The sequence below is a fragment of the Giraffa tippelskirchi genome, chromosome 9, assembly GCF_054371585.1.
Source record: "Giraffa tippelskirchi isolate mGirTip1 chromosome 9, T2T-mGirTip1v1.2.pri, whole genome shotgun sequence".
Taxonomy (NCBI): domain Eukaryota; kingdom Metazoa; phylum Chordata; class Mammalia; order Artiodactyla; family Giraffidae; genus Giraffa; species Giraffa tippelskirchi.
The window spans coordinates 115,521,448-115,546,077 of NC_137283.1; the positions used below are offsets into that span (position 1 = coordinate 115,521,448).

Below are 24,630 nucleotides of genomic sequence, written 5' to 3' on the forward strand. Positions count from 1 at the left end.
AATTCAGATTTCCACTGTCATTTTGTAGAAAGGCTGCTGCAACAGAAAATTCCAAATACTTCTCTAGAAGCTTTGTCTTCTCCAGCAGTCCCCTAAACTCTATTTTAAATAGTTGTTCTTAGACACGATTTCACCCAAAGAAGAGTGACCTTTATTGTTTTCAATTTCCTTAAACATCTTGATGATACTGGCAGTTTCATTGACTAGGGAGAATAAGGCTCTAGTATGTTTTTATACTCTGTCCTCATAAGATATGATTGTGCTAATGAATCACATCTTCAGAATAAAAATGCATAAATTAAATTTCACATTTTATATAATCCATTAATTTCATTTTAACTTCTGCTTATTTTTAGGATAATAATAAACAAAACCATGGTATAGACTTTTACTTAACTTGCCTTTATCCAGATGCAATTTGTTCTAAAATAAGCAAATGTTGACATGTTCATAAACTGGGAGGTTACTTTGAAAAGTTAATAGTTGTTTATATACTGTGATTTCCAGACCAATATTAAGCTATCTCTTAATGAATGTGAGTATTAAATCCACTGTTTTCCTTTATTTTAGGTGATGGTGTTTGTACATGCTCGAAATGCCACTGTAAGAACAGCTATGTCTCTAATAGAGAGAGCCAAGAATAATGGCCAGATTTCCTACTTTTTACCTACTCAAGGACCTGAATATGGACATGCAGAAAAACAGGTAGGGAACAAATGACAAAACAATATAAGAACTAAAACACATAATGTGCCAGATATTTTATATATGAAAGATCCATGGTCTCTAATTTCCAGTAAGTTAAATTACAGATTTATCATGTTATAATTTTACTTTTTTCTTGACTTTCAAAGGCTCTCAGTGCTTGATGTGTTCAATTAGCACTTTTTTCTATGTGATTATAATTGCAATGTTTAGTTCTCTTTAAAATATAGTTAAAGCATAAAATACAGTTAAATTTTATAAAATCTGTTAATGTCTGTCTAATGAATTCTTCTTTTAAAGATAAATTTTTTTTAAGTTTCTAGGGTTAACATGGATAGATGTAATTAGCATAAACGAAAGCTCTTTTTAAAAAAAGTTTTAGTTTATATTGGAGTATAACCAATTAACACTGTGGTGGTAGTTTCAGATAGATAGCAGAGGGACTCCGCCATGCATACACATGTATCCATTCTCCTACAAGTTCCCCTCCCATCCATGCTGCCACATAACACTGAGGAGTGAAAGAGTTGTGTCTGACTCTTTGCAGCCCCATGGACTGTGTAGCCCACCAGTCTCCTCTGTCCATGGAATTTTCCAGGCAAGAATACTGGAGTGGGTAGCCATTCCCTTCTCCAGGGGATCTTCCCAACCCAGGGATCAAACCCTGGCCTCCCACGTTGCAGGCAGATTCTTTGCCATGTGAGCCACCAGGGCATTCCCTGTAAATAACATAAACAAAAGCTCTTTTTGGGAGTGCAAGTTTGAGACCCAAAAGATTCAGAACAACTGCCTTGCTATTCAGTATAGACTCAAAGGGCCTGAAAAGTCTGGGTCCTCGTTAGAAACGCAAAGCCTCAGTCCCCCCACCCCTGCTGTGATTTACCACCTCCTAATCTGCAGTTCTACTTGATCCCCAGAGGATTTCTGCACGTGATAATTTGAGAAGCACATCTATAGGTTACTTGGGTATTGATAGTATTCAAAGATTTACCAAAGATTTTGTTTACTGATATCAAATAATGATTTAGATCAAGAGAGGACAGACTACAGCCTGAGGGCCAAAAGTGGCAAGTTTTGTTTTTTGTAATTAGTTTGATTAGAAAACAGTCAGAGCCCTTCCTTTATCTTCTATGGATGTCTTTAGACATGGGGGAAGAACTGAGTACTTTCTATTGAGATTTATGGCTCACAAAGCTGAAAATGCCCTTTATCCCTTTGCAGAAAATTTTGCCTTGATTTAAAGCTATACAAAAAAATTTTTAATTAAAAAAAAAACTATATGCATAAAATGGTGGGAACCTCAAAATATTTTGTATGCATAACATAAGATTGAACTGATATTTGCTGAGCAGCTGCTACATATGCTCTATACCTTCATATTTACTAGCTTAATAAGCTATATTTGGTTATTAGGATTGTGCTGTAAATTTCACCATTTTATATTGTTATTTTAAATTCTAACTGTGATAATCTGATACAGGTTGTTTTGAATGTCAGATTCTCTTTCAGTGTAACTACAAAATTTATCCATTTTTTTCTCTTTATAAAATTTTCTATTACATACCACTTATTATGCAGCTTTGTATTCTTCCAGTTATCTATTAATTATGAATTTATGAAAGTCTGAAAAGTCAGGTCAGCATTCATAAGTCTTGTTTCATTTTCTTTGGAAATACAGAGCAGCTCTATTGTGTTTAAAAGCCAAGCCTTGAGAGCCACCTTGTGGATTTCTGGTTATTTCATACCTCTCCATTCCAAGAGTCATTGCTGTTCTAAATCATACAAGTTTATTGTTTCATTGTGATAATAATATTCAGTATTTATCAAGAGTTTACTTGAGCCAGGCATTGTGTTCATTGCCTTCTATTACTCGCTCAGTGGTCACAACAACTTGTGATATAGGTTTGTACTGTTATTATCTCTTGATGTGACATATATGCATAAGTAATTCAAATATAGCATCGAACAGTCTAAAGCATATAGAAATAGTTTATGTAGAGACATTTTCAAATGATATTTATTTACGGCCACACCACCAAACATGTAATCACAGAACACTAAGCTGAAGAAAAAAGCAGAGAAATGTAGAGTTTTCCTACAGCTAGGTAGACTTGGAACCCCCTAATCATTTTATTGGACCTTTTTTCGGATATTTTTATTACGCTTGATTTTTATCCTGACCTACTTGTTATTATTTTTTTGAACAAGGGTGGATTCCGTAGAGATTTATTAATAAGTACATGTTTTCAAGGAACATTGTCCTTTTCTCCATTATATTTTTTAATATAGTATTTGGCTGATAGTAGCTACCCTAAAATTACCTTTCTTGTTTGCCTTTGTTTCTCAGAGACAAACATTATGAAGAGATGTTCTCACTTTAGTTATCTCATTTGACAGAATGGCACTATTCTGTCTTTTAAAGATTCTCATCCCTATTTTACAAATAAGAAAACTGAGAAAAAAGAATAAATTTTCCCAGAGACTCCCATGTGGTAAGTGGAGCTGTGATTTGAATTAGTCTGACTCCAAAGTCTACCTTTTCACTACCCGTTTCACAAACAGTGCATCCTATTTGTTCAAAAGTAATATATCAAACCCAACCTGTGGTTTGCTAAAGGCTTTGGAGCTTTGGGTTTGTGGTTTTGTTTTGTTTTTTTAATTAAGTGGAAGAACATTTCGTCGGCCCAACTATATCCTAAAGAAAGATTCAAAACAGTTTGCCCCTCCACAGTGGAAATTATTTTATAACAAAAGATAGTAATCTTTCTGAATGTTTTCTCAAAGGTCTAGAATTTTAGTTTATTCTTCTAGTGCAGGATATATGTTTGTTCCTATTCCTTGAAGTGCCTTTTAAACTTGAATAGTATTAACCTTCTAGCAATCTAAGGACACTGTTATCATGATGGTAGGAGATATTTCTTCTCACAAATTTGAAAAGTGGAAAAGTATTCAAAACATGAAAATTAGAAGGTAAATTTGCTATGGTAGTACATAAAAATTTAGTCTTGTGACTCCTACTGATGGAAATACAGCTCAAAACCTATTGTGCCACAGCCGTACTTTACTCCTAAGTGTTTAAAGTAACCATCTCAATCCTAACTCACCAAGTATGGTTTTTAAAAAGCATTTCTTCACAGATTTATTCAACATACAGTCACTTTATTTGTTAAATAATAAATAAAACTCATTATGGATTCTTTTTCATGGAGTTGGGGGAGTGGTATGTGTATATAATAAGGCTATGTCTGTACCTTAGTCACAGCTGAAAACGAATCTCTTCTTCCCAGTAACAGTGATATTTCAAGACCCCTCATGCCACTCCCATCTTTGATTTCAAATTCACTCCCAGCTGCAAAACCAACTGCTATTTCCAAATTGTCCATTGAAACAGGAACATACAGAAAGGAAAGTGAAGTACTCTGATTGTAACTTAAGCTATAAAGATGGTACTTGCAGTTCTTCTAGAGGAAGGGAGCGTCTCAGAAATTCCAAATGAGGCCTAAAGTAAGAGGGCACACTGACAACAAGCTCTGGCTGTGACTTCGCCTCAGAAGCCCTGTGGCCTTAAACACCTAAACTTTCTCTTCTATCACGTGGAATAATAATGGGGTAAATAACACCTGTTCTAGTAGTTTACTGTGAGGGACAAATGGAATGATTTATGAAATTATTCTGGAAACTAGCTGAAAAATGATAAAACATTACATATTACATTGTCATATTACATATTACATTACATTGTCATATTATGGTAATCTACTTCTAGAAATTTACTTTGCGTATTACTTTCACCCTCTCCCACAGAGAAACTCTTAAGAAATCACTATTTTCGATAAGACAGAACATACTTTAGGGAATAGTAGTAGAATGCATTTATTCATAGAAGTTTATCATTAGGGATACAGACATTTTCATTGGGTACGCCATTGTTTTTAATTATAATTTTAAGTTGAATAAATTATTCCAATTAGAATCTTCAGGTTATGCTTCACTCTCCATCTCAGTCAAATAAATTCTTTCCTTTAGAGACAAAACTTTTAACAGGCGTTAAATATTTTAGTACTAGGATGGTTATTCCCACCCACTCTGTACCATATTTCTCTGATTTATGGACACCAATGTGGTTCAATTTTTTACATATATTAGTGATATTAAAAGTTTTCCTTATAGATAGATATGAGCTTCCATAGTAGCTCGGGCAGTAAAGAAATCACCTGCAATACATTTGAATCAGTTCTACTGAAATGGATGAAACTGGAGCCCATTATACAGAGTGAAGTAAGCCAGAAAGAAAAACGCCAATACAGTATACTAATGCATATATATGAAATTTGAAAGATGGTAACGATAACCCTATATGCGAGACCGAATAAGAGACGCAGATGCATAGAACAGTCTTATGGACTCTGAGGGAAAAGGTGAGGGTGGGACGTTCTGGGAGAATAGCATTGAAACATGTATATTATCATATGTGAAACAGAAGACCATTCCAGGTTCGATGCATGAGACAAATGCTCAGAGCTGGGGCAATGGGATGACCCAGAGGGATGGGATGGGGAGGGAGGTGGGAGGGGGGTTCAGGATGGGGAACACATGTAAACCCATGGCTGATTCATGTCAATGTATGGCAAAAACCACTACAATATTGTAAAGTAATTAGCCCCCAACTAAAATAAATTAATTTATTAAAAGAAAAAAAAGAAATCACCTGCAATGCAGGAGACCTGGGTCAGGAAGATCCCCTGGAGGAGGGCATGGCGACCCACTCCAGTATTCTTGCCTGGAGAATCCTATGGACAGAGGAGCCTGGTGGGCTACAGTCCTTTGGTGTCGCAAAGAGTCAGACATGACTGAGTGACTAACACACAGGTAGATATGGTCTATCATGCAGCAAGTCTCATGAATGAAGTTATTAGGAATATCTGTTAAGCAAATCAGAACACTAGGAAAAAGCCAGTAATAGTATGTACCCTCAAGCTACTTTGAAGTATCATTTTATGACTTTTTATTATTATCTGTATCTACCAACCATCTCCTATTTTCATAGGTTAGCCTTAGCTTTTGCCTAAATTATAGGAATTGGGATTTGATATAAGTCATCAGATACTTAATATTGATAGCCTTGATTATTTCTGCTTTAGCAGCTTTCCAGCGTCAGTGTAGCCTAATAAAATTAGAATTTCCTCTTCCAGAAATAGATGATATCTGTTAGCTAAAGAGAGTAGCAGGTGCCTAATAACCTCCTTTCTCTTAATTTTTTACTTTAAATAAATGTAAAATGTTATCTCAGAGTTTATTCTTTCCTCAGGCATATCAGCCCCCTTTCCTTCTGAAGGCTAATATATTAATTCTGCTGTCTGTCTGTAACCTCATCAAAAAGAATGTTAAAAGTATATTAACTTTTAAGTGAAATCAAAGAAAATTAATTAAACAATAGATCTGAGTGTTAATTGGATTTTTGGAGGCATGACTTTTTCATTTTCAAAGGGAAATAGTCGCTTTAGCATAAAGACTGAATCCAGGCAAACCTGGGTTTTAATTTTGACTCACACACTCTAACATATCGTCTTTTACCTTCCTTGAGCTACAATTTGTCATAACCAGAATGAAAATGAGGTAACATAGATCTTGCCAGTCACATAGTAGACATTCTGTAAATGGTTATGTATGAGCTTTGAAGGGAAAGAAGATGACAGCTTTAAAGAATAGTAGATGTGACAACATTTAAATTTGAAGATTTTGGACAACAAAAAATATTATATTGGGTTGTAAAAAGTCATAAATAGGTTGGGGAAATAGTAGTCACAAATACAACAGACTAGTTAATATCTATATCTTTAGATGTTGTACTTGTTATATTTAATAGCTAAAACATGGTTTCCAATAAGTAAACGAACAAAAAGAAATAAAATAGATAAACTATGGGAAAAAATTGCTGAAGTTGTATAAATTAATAGACTGTATATTCTTAAACCCAATAAATCATCAAACACTAAAAATGATAACGTCAAATTCTGAAGGTGATTTGAGGATTTGGCATACTCCTATATTTCCTGTTGCAGTAATCAGTTCAGTTCTTTTTAAGAAGTTTTTTGTAATATATTTTAAGAGCCAAACTTTTTTTCAGAGCCTTTAATCTTGAAATACTAAACCTGAGAATCTTTCCTTGGAAAAGTTAATGTACACCAAGAGTTTTATCCCAACATATTATTTATAATGAAAAAATTACAGACAGCTAAATATCCAACACTAGGGGAGTTTTAAAGTATGGACAGTAATTCAATTAAATATTATATACCTACTAAGAAAACTGATTTTAGAGTATATTAGACATCAGTTCTAAATATGTCAATTTTAGTTCAGCTGGTCAAATGTGCCTCTCTAAATAAATGACCAAATGAGGCAAGACATGCAATCCTACAGAGGATTTAGAAATATATATATAAGGAAAGAAAAATGTGGCAAATAACATGAGAAGAATGAACAGTCCATTGGGAAGACAAAAGAGATTAATTTAAGCTGGTGGTCTTATATTTCAGTAGTCAACAACAAAAAAAAGTAGTAAAGGACATTTTACAAAAACAAGAAAAGAAGGAAAAGTAAAGGACATTCCAAGAGAAAAAGAACGAGAACATGGGCAAAGGGAACCAATTCATATATTTGGAGAATGAGAGTGTTTCTTGACCACTGGACTGTGAGGTGAATGAAGGGATAGGTATATAGATTTTTGGTCAGAATGTAGAGGACCATAGAAGAGTGGTTCATTGATTAACTTTATAAACAGGGAATGATGAAAATAGCACTTTCCAAACATGAGGACTCTATAACATTTTTTTCCAATATCGATCAGGCATACTCACTGGTAATTGTGGAAAAGAATGGTATAGTTTGCGAGAAACTATTTGCCTCCTTCTGGTTAAATTTTAGTTTTTATGATGACAGTTAAATTATTTCTTCTTAATGGATTTGAAATTATCCACATTAAAGCATGTCTTATCAAGATAAATTACTTCAGAAGGCTTACAAAGGTCATTAAATTATTTATGCCATTTCCCATTACTCTTTCATTCAGGGTTTGTAACTGAGCTAAAGGTCTTATGTTACATATGAATGTTTTTGTCATCTTATGGAGTTAATTTGTTTTCTTTTAATCATCTTCAGTTTTTGCTGTCAGTCTTCCATTAACCATGTATTTGTGTTAGTTTGGAAGTCAACTTTGGAAAGTGTTTACATTTTAACCTTATTCATTTTAAAAAGTAGTCACACTGATTTTCTGTGTCACAGTTAGGGAAAAGATAAATTAAGTCATAGAAGAAAGCTGCGGTGTGCTGTCACTAGGGGAAAAAATTTAGCATCCTCTGTGTGCTAAGGGAGTCATAGCAGTTATCCATTCTGGTCTAGTTTTACTGAAAAATAAAGCCCTGTATGGGAAGTTGACTTGTGAGAACTGGAAATATCAAGTCCAGGAAAACCAATTTAGATAATTTTTATACTATACTCTTGACTCCCTTTACCTTTTTACAGTTTTATGTTCTTTGTGTTGAATTTCCATGTATAGAGGCACTATATCCAGAGAGTATAGTGTTGGATCCCTGATGGCTTCCTTGGAGAATCCAATTCTCTGTTCAGAGAATGTGAACAAGGTGGATAATACCCCTCCAGCCCTGCAGAGGCTACGGAAGCCTAAAAGCCTAGCCTTCGGGTAGAGCTCACTCTGAGAAGCCCGGTGGAAAACAACTGTTCTGATACTTGAGGAAGCAGCAGACAGCTTGTATAAATAATAAACAAATTCAGCTCCATAACTAATGGACTTAACCATCTACCTTCATTCATTTCTTCAGATGAAACTCTTGTAAAAAAGCTTCTTATATTTATATTCCTTTCAAGGGAAGATTTTGTACAACTACCATTGTGTGTGTTTGCATGTGAGTTTCAGTATGAAAAAACTGGATCGTGTTAGGTACACTTTTATGTTTCTTGCTTATTTTTCTTAGTGATACATCGTGGAGATCTTTCTAAATCAACACAGAAAGATCTGATTCATTCTTTCAACAACTGCATCAGTTCAGTTCAGTTCAGTTCAGTCGCTCAGTTGTGTCCGACTCTTTGCGACCCCATGAATTGCAGCACGCCAGGCCTCTCTGTCCATCACCAACTCCTGGAGTCTACCCAAACCCATGTCTATCGAGTCAGTGATGCCATCCAACCATCTCATCCTCTGTCGTCCCCTTCTCCTCTCGCCCCCAATCCCACCCAGCATTAGGGTCTTTTCCAATGAGTCAACCCTTCGCATGAGGTGCCCAAAGTATTGGAGTTTCAGCTTCAACATCAGACCTTCCAATGAATGCCCAGGATTGATCTCTTTTAGGATGGATTGATTGGATCTCCCTGCAGTCCAAGGGACTCTCAAGAGTCTTCTCCAACACCACAGTTCAAAAGCATCAATTCTTCAGCGCTCAGCTTTCTTCACCATCCAACTCTCACATCCATACATGACCGCTGGAAAAACCATAGCCTTGACTAGACGGACTTTTGTTGGCAAAGTAATGTCTCTGCTTTTAAATATGCTATCTAGGTTGGCCATAACCTTCCTTCCAAGGAGTAAGCGTCTTTTAATTTCATGGCTGCAGTCACCATCAGCAGTGATTCTGGAGCCCAAAAAAATAAAGTCTGACACTATTTCCACTGTTTCCCCATCTACTTCCCATGAAGTGATGGGACCAGATGCCATGATCTTAGTTTTCTGAACATTGAGCTTTAAGCCAACTCTCTCCTCTTTCACTTTCATCAAGAGGCTCTTTAGTTCTTCTTCACTTTTTGCCATAAGGGTGGTGTCATCCGCATATCTGAGGTTATTGATATTTCTCCCAGCAATCTTGATTCCAGCTTGTGTTTCTTCCAGCCCAGCGTTTCTCATGATGTACTCTGCGTATAAGTTAAATAAGCAGGGTGACAATATACAGCCTTGACGTACTCCTTTTCCTATTTGGAACCAGTCTGTTGTTCCATGTCCACAACTGCATAGTATGCCCCAATGTGGACATTATTTTCATTCATTTACCCTGTCTTGATGGATACTTGTGTTGTTTCTAATTATGTTTTATTGTAAACAGTGCTGCAGTAAACATTCTTGCTCATAGTCTTGGCAGTTGCAACAATATCCATTGGAAAAATTCCTGGCAGTGGAATTTATCCATCAACACGGTACATCCATTTAAAAGTTTGGTGAATGAGTGGTCTTAAATTGCCCACTAAGGAGACTGTTCCAACTTACATTTCCTGGAACAGTAAATTCCTCCTATCTAACTGCCAACACTGAGCAGTGTTAGAGTTTTTGAATTTATGACAGATTAATAGGCAAAAAAGATACTTCATTATTATTTTTACTGGTATTTCTTTATGAATGAAACTGAGCATTTTTCACACTTGCCATTTGAAATTCTTCTGTAAATTGCATGCACTATTATATGTGTTACAAACATTTTTCCTAGTTAACCTATGGTTTTGATTTATTTATGAATATTTTTACCATGATGAGATTTTTATTAGTTTTTGTACTATTTGGGCTTTGTCTTGCTTATAAAGACCACACCTGCTTAATCATGATTTCCTCCAGCCCTTTTTAAATTTATTTTTTAATATTTGTTATTAAATCTTTGATCCATCTGGAACTTACTGCATATAGTGATGGTATTGGTTTGCATTCTCCTCGACCTTTCTGGGTATAATCTGAAACCCTCCATATACAGAGGGCAAGGAGAGACTGAAGAAAGAGGCAGACCATTCTAGATTGGTGGGTCTCAGGTTTAAAAATTAAGGGAACTTATATACAAGTAGATCTCCAAACCTGCCTGCTACAATCTTAAAAGTTTATATAGAAGCCTTAATGGGATTTAGTCACATACACAGTCAACACTGCATTTTTAACTAAAGGCTATGTTCTTGGCCATCCTCTAGCATAGTGAAGGCAAGCAGATTGCACATTCCAAGGACTGGGGAAAGGATGAGGCACCTCTCATTAACTGGGCCCAGCTCGTGGGTCAAACTGGTGGTCACATCTTTTTGATGACCTCCTTCAACAAATGAGTTTCTGAATGTCCATGTTAAGTTGCTTCAGTTGTGTATGACTCCTTGCAACCCCATGGACTATAGCCTACCAGGTTCCTCTGTCCATGGAATTTTCCAGGCAAGAATACTGGAGTGGGTTGCCATTTCCTTCTCCAGGGCACCTTCCAGACCCAGGGATCGAACCCATGTCTCTTACATCTCCTGCATTAGCAGGGGGGACTCCTTGTTTATTCCATTGATTATAAAATTTAATGTAACATACAAAATTCTCACATTTGCCTGAGTCAGTTTCTGAGTTTTCGCTTCTATTTCCTTGAGCTTATTGACTCTTCTCTGGTATCAAACTATTTTACTTATCCTGTTTTTATAATATTGTTAATATGTGTTTGAGATAAGCATCCTCATTATTCTTCAATTTTAGAATTTTCTTCCTGGATAAATATACAGGTGTACTTTTTAGGATGTACTTCAGTATCACTTCCAAAAAATGATGTTTACCTTTTAGTGAAGTTAATGTATTGATTTACAGATTACATTAATGAGAATTGATATTTTTATCAAATCAGGTTTTTCCAACTCAAAAACAAAGCATATGACTTCATTTGTTGAATATCCTTTGGCAATATTATGATGATTTCTTCATGTAGGGTTCTACCTATTTCTTGCTTTTTTCTGTTTTTGATGGCTTTTATAGGTGTGATATTTTCTTCCTTTTTATTTTCTAACAAGTTATTGTTTATATGTAGAAACACTTGTTTAAAATATCGATTTGGGGGACTGTCACCTTTCTGAATTCAATCATTAGTTAGTAGTTTTTAACTAATTATCAATTTTCTAAATGTTTATTTCATCTGCAACTAATAATTGGTTTGACCTCTTCTGTTCTAGTATTTCTACTTTTTATTATTTTCTCATGTCTAATTCCATTGTTTAAGACATTGGTTAGCTGATTGTAAACAATTTTGCCTCATTTCTAACTTTAATAGATATACTCCTAATGTTTTATGATTCAGTGTGGTTTAAAATCAGTATTATCACCTCTGCTCATTAAGATTGAATGTGGTCTTTTGTGAGCTTTCAGTGCCTTTAGATCACCTATGTTTTTTCTCCTTTGACTCATTCATAAGCATGTTTATATAAATATATTTATAGGTATAGTGCCCTTGCCTTCTGGGGTTTAATTTACTTAGTTGTGATATGTTGTTTTAATGCATTGGTGAGTTCTATTTTCCAAAGCTCTTTACTGTTTAGTTTAATATTCTTAAGAGATATTTCTCTATTGTATTCTGTTTTCTGCTGCTTTATCAGGTTTTAATATCAGTGCTATTACACTGCCTCTGTAAGATTAATTTTTAGACTTCTATTTCTGTGCTCTAAAGTCCGTAACTAACATTAGAATTAATTTGTCTTTAAAAAGGATGAAAGCCTAGATGTTAGACAGCCTTTACATTTTCTTCCACTGCTCTTATTACAATTTTCTATCAGTTTTAATATAAATGTTAGTCACATATTTTCCTAGAGCAGATCAGGGAGTCTGATCTACCGGGGGCTGTAGGAGGGGAGGGTTTAACTATAAAGAAATAACAAGAGAATTTGAGGGGGTGTGTAAAGGAACTGTTTGTATCATTATCATGGTGGTTACACAGTTTGAACATATACTAAAGTTCATAGAACTGTACACCAAAAGTAAGATAATTTGACTATATGATAATTTTTTTAATAAGGTTTTAAAGCATACTTATCCCTGGATCTCTTTCCCAAGATGTCTCATTTATTTCTACTGTGAACTAGGCTAGATCAAAAACAGCAAATTCAGATTCAAATATAGTTGAGAAAGACCAACCCAGTCTTACTTTAAGATAATTGTCACTTCTGGTCTCTACTGAAGTAATGTAATAAAAAAAAAAGCAACAGCACAGAATACCAGCGAGAATAGAGACAAAGGAGAAGTGACCCCTGGGACCTCTTGGTTGCTTGCAGAGAGCGAGCTGGTTGAAATCACCTGGTCAGGGTAGGAGGTGCTGTGTCAGCACCCCATGATCCACCTACTACCTTCTGGGAATATTCTGCACCACAGTTACATATTTCCGGGGTTCAGCTTCTTACTGTGTCATGGTGTCACAAGCCAAGGCTTAACTCAACTGGATGTTGACTAAAAATCTGCAGTTATAACAAGCCAATCAAGATATTCCAGTTCGGGAGTCCACAGAAAACAGATTCGCCCAAAAGAGCCATCTAGCAGTATCATTTGTTCTGAATGTCTCTAAGCAGTATTTTTTAGTTTCCTCTGTTAGCTCTGAATGGTCACTCATGAATGTTAGGAAAGAAATGAAGTAGGTAAAATGTTTTTCCTTTTTCTACCTTGACCTCGCGAAGGAACTTTGTTAGATACTAGCAAATACTCCATAATGCGGAGACCGAAATACTGCGTAACGTGGAGCCCGTATTTGTGAGATTGACATTAACACATCTAAAAGGATGAAAGTTAAGGCAATATGATCCTTAACTTAAGGCCAGTGTAGCTAATCATAAAGTGTGCATATAAAATTATTTGTAAGAGGCTGACCACACTGCACAAAAATGAAGTAATACCCTCCCCATGAAATTTAAAAAACATAAATCTTTTTGTGTATGTTTTTCCAAGCTGTTATTTACTTGGCTGGCCACTAGATGGTGCGGTTTGTTAATGTATTCCCTTCCATTTATTTGAAGCCGATTTCATGGAGTGCGGTTTTCACAGATCATTTTCTTAATTATTATTAACTTAGAAGTTTCCAATTTTAAGAGATAGTCAGTGTGATGAAGTCAGTGCTAGAACCCCGTTCCCTGCCAGTGTAGTGCACCTTACATAAAAACTACGGAAAACACTCTTTCAAAAGAAGCTATCAAGATGTTGATCTTGAAATTTTCAGAGCAACAGCAAACAAGCACAGGATGTGGTGCCCAAACAGAAACTTTGAGCACTTAATGTTAGTCTTTAATTTTGCAGAAAAAATTTCTCCATTGTACAATGAGCTATCAGTGAATTTTAAAAGATTTGCTATAGCACTTATACAAATTGCAGATAAGTGGACCAGACCCCACATCTGAGCTCAGACCAGGCCAAAGACCAGCCCTCAGAAGCGGGTTAGTATATTCAGGGCAGATGTAAAGTTGAGGAGATGAGACAGGTGGCTAGTGCCCTCCTGTCAGAGATCAGCAGGAACACAGGTGTCAGGGGGAGCACAGCTGGGCTTATTGGCTCATTATCATGAGAAGGAGCATATGACCAGCAGAACGAGGGGCATCTCAGTAAGGGGGAGAGATTTTCAAGGCAGTGAGTCTGGAACAGACAGTGTGAAGACTTCAAGGAAGGTGTGGATTTGTTTTTTTAAAAAAAAAAAGGACCTTAGAGAAAAAGCCAACACTTGTGTCTGGCGTGAGTAAGTGAGGTTCGGGGATGAGAATGATTTCTGTAGGTCTTGAATGATAAGGACTCTGACCTTTACTCTGAATGAGTTGGAACCCACTGAGATTTACGCTTACTTTTAATAGACTTCTTTTGGAAGAATACAAAACAGGTAATACTGATTGATTATGGGCAGAGGACACCTGAGTGAAAGAAACACTTGATTTTTACTTCTTTCCTTTTGGGTTTTGTGCCATGTTGAAGGTTACCTATTTTTTAAGATAGCTGAAATATAATTTTAAGTGATCTTGTATAACACATTATATACTAAAACTTAATAAGACGTTAAGATGCTTAACAATAATTCTATGCTCGCTTTGATAAACTTATTCAGGAGACATGCTAAATAACAATTGCTTTTAAATGCTAAATAACACTTTTATGTTTTGTTGCTGTCTACTCTAGGTGCAAAAGTCAAGAAATAGACAAGTACGAGAATTATTTCCAGATGGTTTTAGTATTCATCACGCAGGCATGCTTCGGCAGGACAGAAATTTGGTTGAAAGCTTGTTTTCCAATGGGCATATCAAAGTCCTAGTCTGTACAGCTACGTTAGCCTGGGGTGTCAATCTTCCTGCTCATGCTGTTATTATTAAGGTGAGAGCTTACCTTCCTTTTTGCATGGATTTGGGATATCTTAAAACAAACCTGTGGATTGATCTATTTAGAAAATTATTATGATTTGGCTGTTTCAGTGACTTTGAATGTTATTCATATAAGGTCAGAATTATTTTCTCCAAAAGAATCTAGTTTATATTGTGAAAATTTAACTCTATCACAGATAATGAAAGGATTAGTTAAAGTACATTTTTGAGATCTTGCCATATTTGCCTAATTTCAGTATTCAACTCATCAGGATTATATTTGTGTGTGTTTATGTAAATTTTTATTAACTTTTCCTCATCTAGGGAACACAAATATATGCTGCAAAAAGAGGCTCCTTTGTTGACCTTGGAATTTTAGATGTCATGCAGATATTTGGTCGAGCCGGAAGACCACAATTTGACAAATTTGGAGAAGGAATCATCATAACAACCCACGATAAACTCAGCCATTACCTCTCTTTGCTCACTCAACAAAACCCAATTGAGAGCCAGTTTCTGGAAAGCCTTGCAGATAATCTAAATGCAGAGGTAAGAACTAATAAGCAAAAGGTTGGTTGGAATGGAATCATCAGCTTCAAGAAAGACTAAGAAAAATAAAGGTTGAGTTGATTGCTATTTTGTAATATTTAATAATACATTTTATTTCATACACAGTCATGAGACACAAGAGGTAGAATGGCGATATCCTTGATTAGATCAGAGCAATATAAAATGCAAATGAGAACTGATAACAACTCATTGCTAAAAGACTGCTTTTAAGTCATGAGGTTTTGTGAAAGGACAGAAATCTAACCACACCGATACAAACTAAGGAAATAGTAATAACAAAGTTTATAAAGTTTATTGTGAAGTATTTTATAAAGTTTTTATAAGGTTAATAAAGCTCTTCTGTTTTAGCTCATTTGATTAATTTTGTTATAGAAAATATGATTGCTTAAATTGAGCTACAGTATTACAATTTATTTCATGTGTGATGTGTTTTTGTGTTAAGATTTAAATAGCAGACCCTGGAACCCTAGGTGACATCTTAACTGGTAAAGAGGATGAACATTCTAAATTTAAGAATCTGTGTGTCAAATAGTCAAACGAGTTTTTACTGTTCTTATGGCATTTTTTATTGTTGCTCTGTCACTCAGCACTTCTCTGTCTCTACATCCCTTCTTACCATTCAAGTTGACTCAGTTTTTGAAAGTAGGTGGAATATGACTATTAAATACATGAATAAGTGAAATATTTGAACTGAAGTATTATAGAAATCTCACTTAGATCTATTGATCTTATTTACAAGTCTTTTTAGAGGATGAAAACACACACAGTATGCAATTCCTCTGTTGAGGAGTATATAGTCCAGAATGGGAGAAAAAGATACAAAAACACAATGCAATAGTGTTGGTAGGTAATAAAGTTCTAAAGAAGGATTCAGTAGAAGGAGAAAACACCTTTGGCCCCAGCCTATCAGGAAAGGCTTTGTTCATGAAGGTGATGAAACTTGATCTGGGTTCAGAAAGTTAGGTAAGGTTTAGAAGATCTAGCTGGAAGTTAGAAAAAATCAGGAAAGATGCTGATTTCTAGCAGCAAAAGTATAAGAAAATAAAAAAGTTTATAAAATTAATTATGATGTAAGGATTGTCTCCAAAAGAAATACTATAACTCAGTTTTTATCCTCATTACCTACAATAATAGCATGGTTTTAATAATTAGGTCTTGGGTCACTAGGATCTATGATAGCATAGTCTATTATACAAAGATAGTAATAATAGCAATGGACTGAGGATGTGCCAACCTGCTGGGTACTTTTTGTATATTCTCTCAGTACTGATGCTCAGGAGATATTGTTCTCAGAGAGGGAGATAACTGGCCCAAAGCTCATTCAGGTACTAATTTTTGGAACTAGTACTGTTCAAACTCAAGTCTTTTTAACTACAAAAATAGTCTTTTTATTAGAGCCTAGATTTCAATCATATAAAATGTGGTAAGTTAAAAATGAATACATTTCTCTATATTAATTAACCTACCATTTGCCTTCTTCTGAGACCAGGACTAAATATTTTCCAAAATGGCAGTAATCATTTCTCTTAATTACAATAAAAAGCAAGACTCTTTTATAAAATATTTCTAGAAAAGCAGATTAAGAAAGCCTACATCTTTGTAAACTTGGAATTATTTTCCTTGATAGCTTTCTGTGAGTGGTAGACATCAAATAGTGATGCTTTTATGCAAAATACACAGATGAGTAACTCTTGTCCTCAGGAATTCTTTTTCTTAGGGACTATAAAATACTATCAGTGAAACTATTTGGTCAATTACTGAGAAATTAAAAATGAATTGTAGCCCACAGATTCACCTCATATTCATAAAATACTTATTAGTGTTTGTCATTTTCAGAAATGTCAACTATCTAGAACCATAATTCCATTTAATACTATAAATGACATTCAAATAACAAAACATATACCTTGAAATTTTTAGCTAATATAGTGAGGTATAGCCATTGCTAAATTTTCTTCATCATATTTTGTCTGCTAGACTAGTTCCCAATTAAAGTAAATTTTCTTCTTGAGGAAATAAATTCCCTTAAATTATAGTTTGAATGTGAAATTAAATTTGGTAATCTGTAGAAGCCAAGTGTGAAATTAGTTTATCCAATGAATGTGTGCTGTGCTCTCAAGGTAATGAATTTTTCAGTCTTTAGATTTCCAAAATCTTTTCCAGACTGTATAGCAACAATGATCAACATCAAGGTCATGTTATATTAGCAATGTTGGCCTTGATAACACTAGTTTAGAAGAAGTGGAGAAAGTATTCTATCAAGCAATCATTTTAATGCAGACATTTTATGAGGCATGTTTGTTAATTGATCCCTAATCGGGTTGACTCCCTAATGCTGCTGCTGCTGCTAAGTCGCTTCAGTCATGTCCGACTCTGTGCGACCCCATAGACGGCAGCCCACCAGGCTCCCCCGTCCCTGGGATTATCCAGGCAAGAACACTGCAGTGGGTTGCCATTTCCTTCTCCAATGCGTGAAAGTGAAAAGTGAAAGTGAAGTCGCTCAGTCGTGTCTGACTCTTAGCGACCCCATGGACTGCAGCCTACCAGGCTCCTCCATCCATGGGATTTTCCAGGCAAGAGTACTGGAGTGGGGTGCCATTGCCTTCTCCATCCCTAATGCTAATTAATGCCAAAAGGTCAGAAGTCCCAGGCCTATATATACCATTTCATTCTGCTCTGAGAGAAACACTGAAGCAAGTTTGAGGCTTATGAAAATTTATTCAGCAGACATGACTGGGTACCTATCCTGTGCCAGTGCCCTGTGGTCCATACTTTAAAATGGATTAATCTTTCTATAACTATACGTACGTTCTTTATACAGAGTTCCTCCCATCTCCACAGCAGTGCGTGTGCATATGCATGCTCAGTCGTGTCTGACTCTTTGTGACCCCATGGACAGTAGACCCCCCAGGCTCCTCTGTCTATCATCCTCTGTCCATCTCCGTAGGGTATAATACAAGCATTTTGTCTTTGGATTTATGGCCTCAGTAGCCTGACATCTTCCCAGTTCTGACTCTGGTTGCTTTCCAGTACAGCCCTTCTGCTCTAGAAAAGTTAACAACCACCTGTGCCAAGTTGTTACTCAGTACAAGATTATACCACTTATATTACTTCCTAGTCCCTTTATGCTCAGCCCCAATTATACTTGCTATCCACACAAATTTTAGTGAAATAAATAAATGAATAGTGGTATAAATGGTGTTTGCATACATGTACTAGAGGGATTTGTGTATGCATATGTATTTATATAAATATGATTATTACATTTGCTTGTTGAGTTTTATTTGATTTCAACTAGCTTTTTAAAAAGCACATACAAATAAACAAGATAACTGTAATGACTAAAGTTTAAGTAGATAAATCAGATACAAAATGACACTTTGAGCCTTCTAAATTACCAAAGTTGGGATAGATTTTTTTTTTCCTCTTTTACTTAGCACTTAAAGCTCTGTTACACTATATCCTAATGGCAATTTTATAAGTTGTACGTGTTAGGTGTTTTTCTTTAAAAGCATTTTTGAATACGTATTTTGTCCTAGGTACTGTGGATAATGGTTTTATAGATGTCATCTTTATTAGTTACATGTATCTCACCTAATCCAGATCCCCTGGTGGCTCAGACAGTGAAGCGTCTTGCTTACAATGTGGGAGACCTGGGTTCGATCCCTGGGTTGGGAAGATTCTCTGGAGAAGGAAACGGCAACCCACTCCAGTACTCTTGCCTGGAAAATCCCATGGACGGAGGAGCCTGGTAGGCTATATGGGGTCGCTAAGAGTCAGACACGACTGAGGGACTTCACTTCATCTCACCTAAGGGACTACAGAACTTAAGACAGGGCACCATGCTATATTTATTGCCATATCCATTGTGCTTGACTTACTGGCTTCTTGTATGATTATTGGGATGAATGAATAAATTTCAGAGAGATACTATGAAAAATACTTGTTCTATATAAGCCTCCTATACTAAGTAGCTACTAGAAGACCATAGATATTTGCAAGTAAATTTTTATTGTTGTCACTAGGTGGCATTCAAGGATTACTCTCACAGTATGATGTACCATCATAAATTTACATTCATTTTTCTGAGTAGTCTTTTCCTTTTTGGTGAACATTTGGAAGACTTGTATTACTTGATCCAGGTTTTGCTACCTACTTGGTCTTTTCCTTTATTCTTATCGGTGCCTAGCAACAGCTAATTACTGATTATTGTTAATTTACTGTCTGATTTTGAAAGTAATAGGAAGCTTATTTTATTTTTTATAAAATTTTCTACTCAGGAGTTGTGTGATATTATTTTAGAATATCTATAAATCATAAGGGAATTGATACAATCCAACTCAAATAATAGAATTAAAAATGGAGAATGCTCTCGGATGTCTCGCCATATTATCTAACTAGTGTCCTTTGCCTAAGCAGACTAGAAAATGTTTAACTGTGATGTTTGTAACTATTTAGGAAGTATTGTAGAACTCAGTTCTTAGATAAATTTTAATTCTTGTTACTCTTTGTTTCATAGAAAGTCTTACAGTTCACATTTTAGTAAATGTATATGTTTACTTCTACTGTGGTCAGTTTTAGTCATTTGTAAATATGTAATGTAAATTTATTTATTCTTTCCAGCTTTATGGAGTTATAATTGACATGACATTGTAAGTTTAAGGTTATACAGTGCAATAATTTGACACACATATGTAGTTGTGAAATGTTTACCACAATAAAGTTGGTACACACATCCTTCACCTCGTATGATATGGCCATTTTGTCTGTTGTTACGATGAGAGCACTAGAGCTCTATTCTCATGTCCACTTGCAGGTATGGAGCACATAGGACCACCTGCAGTCATGATGCCATACATTAGATTCCCACAGCTTACTCACGCACCGGAAAATTTGTACCCTTTAACCAACGTCTCCTCATTTTCCTTACCCCTCAACTCCTGGCTACCACCATTCTGCTCTTTGTTTTATGAGTTTGGTGTTTTTAGATTCTGTATATAAAGGAGATCATACAATATTTGTCTTTCTCTGACATATATCAAGATAGTGTAATTTTTTAAAAAGGTAGCATCTGCCTTGTCATGTATTTAGTTTTGCTCATTTATTTAAGGATGAATAGTATGATATAATACTATAATGATATTTGTAAATTGCTATATGTCATCTCCAACTAAATAAAGATAGCTAAGCATACACATACTTACTTTACAAAATTAGTTATGCAGAATTTAAATTATAATATGAGAATAAAGCAAACATTGATGTTTATATTTTCTTTAATATTTTATACTAAAATAACAGGATTTATTTTTCCTTCTTGTCTCCTAAAATTTAGTTATTTAGGGTGGAGACCATCAGTTATCCTTTGATTAAAGTATTAAGATGTAAAAATTTTTTCAGCTATAAATTCAGGAAAAATTATTCAAATCTGAAGTGGCATAACTTGGATAAATTTGTTAATTAAAATGAACACTCTAAGTAGAAGCAAATGACTACCTATACATCCAGTGGCTAAAAAATGTATTTTAAGATTTTTCACTGCAGTTCTGTGTTAAGATCATTTTCTAGCAATTCCTTTTATTACACAGATTTTATGTGTTATCATTGTTTTAAAATTATTAACTTTGGTTTCATTAAATTACCATATTATAAAGTTACATTAAAATGCTATGTTAAAAATTTCAGAATATAATCTAAAGAAATACCCAGTGTTTATTATAATTCAAATGTATAAATAACTAATTTTTCCATAAGTTAAGTTTACCAATAAAAAGATTAAAACAACTCCCTGTTCTTGTATGAATTTTGAGGTATATATGTTATTAATATGTATAAATCCCAATAAAATATTTGTGCCAAAATTATTGCATTTACCATTGTATTTATATTATATATTTATGCTAGCTATGCTGCAAATGGGAATCTTTAGAGGAAAAAAATTAATGTTATACCCTTTGTGATTTTGGTGATGACAGTGTACAAAATCACAATAATGAAGGATAAAATCATCAATATTATGTTTTACTTGTGGTACAGTTACATTTAAAACTATCAATAATGTTGTCACATTAAATGAGGCCAAGATTTAAACAATAAGAAGAATTAATAAATACCAAACTGTTTTTAATGTTATATAAAATTAAACTCAAACAGAAAAAATAATCCAATGCAATACTAGTAAGTAAGGTCAGTTTTGGCAGGTAGCATATGTAATGTACTGTTCTCAATTAAATGAGGCAGGGCTGATTTTTAATTAATTGGAGAAATGTCATGGCCAATAATTATGCTTACCTTCTTTAAAATACATCATAGTGATGCATTTTAAAAACTTAGCTTTTGACAAAATGGTCTTTGATGCAATGTTTATATTCAACTTTAGTGCATTAGTTTAATTTTTGTTGTATTTTTGATTTGCAGATTGCTCTTGGAACGGTTACTAATGTGGAAGAAGCAGTGAAGTGGATAAGCTACACTTATCTTTATGTACGGATGAGAGCAAATCCATTAGTATATGGCATCAGCCACAAGGCTTATCAGGTAAAAAAACTCATTTATTAAAAACAGAAAATCAGACCTCCTTTTTAGTTCAATAATCCTTTCATGGTATGAGGATAAATATTTGCTACTTCTGCCTCATCTAAAAAGAGTTAGGTACCTGTAAGAAAAACAGAGCTTTAATCTTTTTTTAGAAAATACTAATGTTCAAGCTGCATTTAGAAAAGGCAGAGGAACCAGAGATCAAATTGCTAACATCCATAGCATCATCGAAAAAGCAAGAGAGTTCCAGAAAAACATCTACTTCTGCTCTATTAACTATGCCAAAGCCTTTGACTGTGTGGATCACAATAAATTTCAGAAAATTCTTCAAGAGATGGGAATACCAAACCACCTGACCTGCCTCTTGAGAAATCTGTATGCAAGTCAGGATGGAACAACAGACTGGTTCCAAATCGGGAGAGGAGTATGTCAAGGCTGTATATTGTCACCCTGCTTACTTAACTTATATGCAGAGTTCAGTTCAGTTCAGTCACTCAGTCGTGTGCGACTCTTTCTGACCCCATGAATCGCAGCATGCCAGCCCTCCCTGTCCATCACCAACTCCCGGAGTTTACCCAAACCCATGTCCATCAAGTAGGTGATGCCATCCAACCATCTCATCCTCTGTTGTCCCCTTCTTCTGCCCCCAATCCTTCCCAGCATTAGGGTCTTTCCCAATGAGTCAACTCTTCGCATGAGGTGGCCAAAGTATTGGAGTTTCAGCTTCAACATCAGTCCTTCCAATGAACACCCAAGACTGATCTCCTTTAGAATGGACTGGTTGGATCTCCTTGCAGTCCAAGTGACTCTCAAGAGTCTTCTCCAACACCACAGTTCAAAAGCATCAATTCTTCAGTGCTCAGCTTTCTTCACCGTCCAACTCTCACATCCATTCATGACCATTGGAAAAACCATAGCCTTGACTAGACGGACTTTTGTTGGCAAAGGAATATCTCTGCTTTTCAATATGCTATCTAGGTTGGCCATAACCTTCCTTCCAAGGAGTAAGCGTCTTTTAATTTCATGGCTGCAATCACCATCTGCAGTGATTCTGGAGCCCCAAAAAATAAAGTCTGACACTGTTTCCACTGTTTCCCCATCTATTTCCCATGAAGTGATGGGACCAGATGCCATGATCTTAGTTTTCTGAACGTTGAGCTTTTAGCCAACTTTTTCACTCTCCTCTTTCACTTTCATCAAGAGGCTCTTTAGTTCTTCTTCACTTTCTGCCATAAGGGTGTTGTCATCTGCATATCTGAGGTTATTGATATTTCTCCCGGCAATCTTGATTCCAGCTTGTGTTTCTTCCAGCCCAGCGTTTCTCATGATGTACTCTGCATATAAGTTAAATAAGCAGGGTGACAATATACAGTCTTGACATTCTCCTTTTCCTATTTGGAACCAGTCTGTTGTTCCATGTCCAGTTCTAACTGTTGCTTCCTGACCTGCATACAGGTTTCTCAAGAGACAGGTCAGATGGTCTGGTATTCCCATCTGTTTCAGAATTTTCCACAGTTTATTGTGATCCACACAGTCAAAGGCTTTGGCATAGTCAATAAAGCAGAAATCGATGTTTTTCTGGAACTCTCTTGCTTTTTCGATGATCCACTGGATGTTGGCAATTTGATCTCTGGTTCCTCTGCCTTTTTTAAAACCAGCTTGAACATCTGGAAGTTCACAGTTCATGTATTGCTGAAGCCTGGCTTGGAGAATTTTGAGCATTACTTTACTAGCGTGTGAGATGAGTGCAATTGTGCAGTAGTTTGAGCATTCTTTAGCATTGCCTTTCTTTGGGATTGGAATGAAAACTGACCTTTTCCAGTCCTGTGGCCACAACTGAGTTTTCCAAATTTGCTGGCATATCGAGTGCAGCACTTTCACAGATCATCTTTCAGGATTTGAAATAGCTCAACTGGAATTCCATCACCTCCACTAGCTTTGTTTGTAGTGATGCTTTCTAAGGCCCACTTGACTTCACATTCCAGGATGTCTGGCTCTAGGTGAGTGATCACACCATCGTGATTATCTGGGTTGTGAAGATCTTTTTTGTACAGTTCTTCTGTGTATTCTTGCCACCTCTTCTTAATATCTTCTGCTTCTGTTAGGTCCATACCATTTCTGTCCTTTATCGAGCCCATCTTTGCATGAAATGTTCCCTTGGTATCTCTAATTTTCTTGAAGAGATCTCTAGTTTTTCCCATTCTGTTGTTTTCCTCTTTTTTTGCATTGATCGCTGAGGAAGGCTTTCTTATCTCCCCTTGCTATTCTTTGGAACTCTGCATTCAGATGGGAATATCTTTCCTTTTCTCCTTTGCTTTTCACTTCTCTTCTTTTCCCAGCTATTTGTAATGCCTCCTCAGACAGCCATTTTGCTTTTTTACATTTCTTTTCCATGGGGATGATCTTGATCCCTGTCTCCTGTACAATGTCACGAACCTCCATCCATAGTTCATCAGGCACTCTGTCTATCAGATCTAGTCCCTTAAATCTATTTGTCACTTCCACTGTATAATCATAAGGGTTTTGATTTAGGTCATACCTGAATGCTCTAGTGGTTTTTCCCTACTTTCTTCAATTAAGTCTGAATTTGGCAATAAGGAGTTCATGATCTGAGCCACAGTCTGCTCCTGGTCTTGTTTTTGCTGACTGTATAGAGCTTCTCCATCTTTGGCTGCCTGTTACGCCAGGTATTTCCTGACTTCCTACTTTTGCATTCCA

General features: G+C 35.6%; 1 protein-coding gene across 6 annotated transcripts in view; it reads left to right on the forward strand.

Annotated features, from left to right (window-relative positions):
- Positions 1-24,630, forward strand: part of ASCC3 (activating signal cointegrator 1 complex subunit 3) — a 329,002-nt gene that overhangs the window by 175,577 nt on the left and 128,795 nt on the right. For all 6 annotated transcript variants that reach the window (XR_014065459.1, XR_014065457.1, XM_081530206.1 and 3 more), the window contains exons 14-17: positions 571-705; positions 14,627-14,818; positions 15,130-15,354; positions 21,793-21,912. Coding sequence is in view for 4 of the 6 variants with exons in the window: in XM_081530206.1 (XP_081386332.1) it covers positions 571-705; positions 14,627-14,818; positions 15,130-15,354; positions 21,793-21,912 (672 nt within the window). In the remaining 2 variants the exon portion in view is untranslated. The remainder of the gene's footprint in view (positions 1-570; positions 706-14,626; positions 14,819-15,129; positions 15,355-21,792; positions 21,913-24,630) is intronic.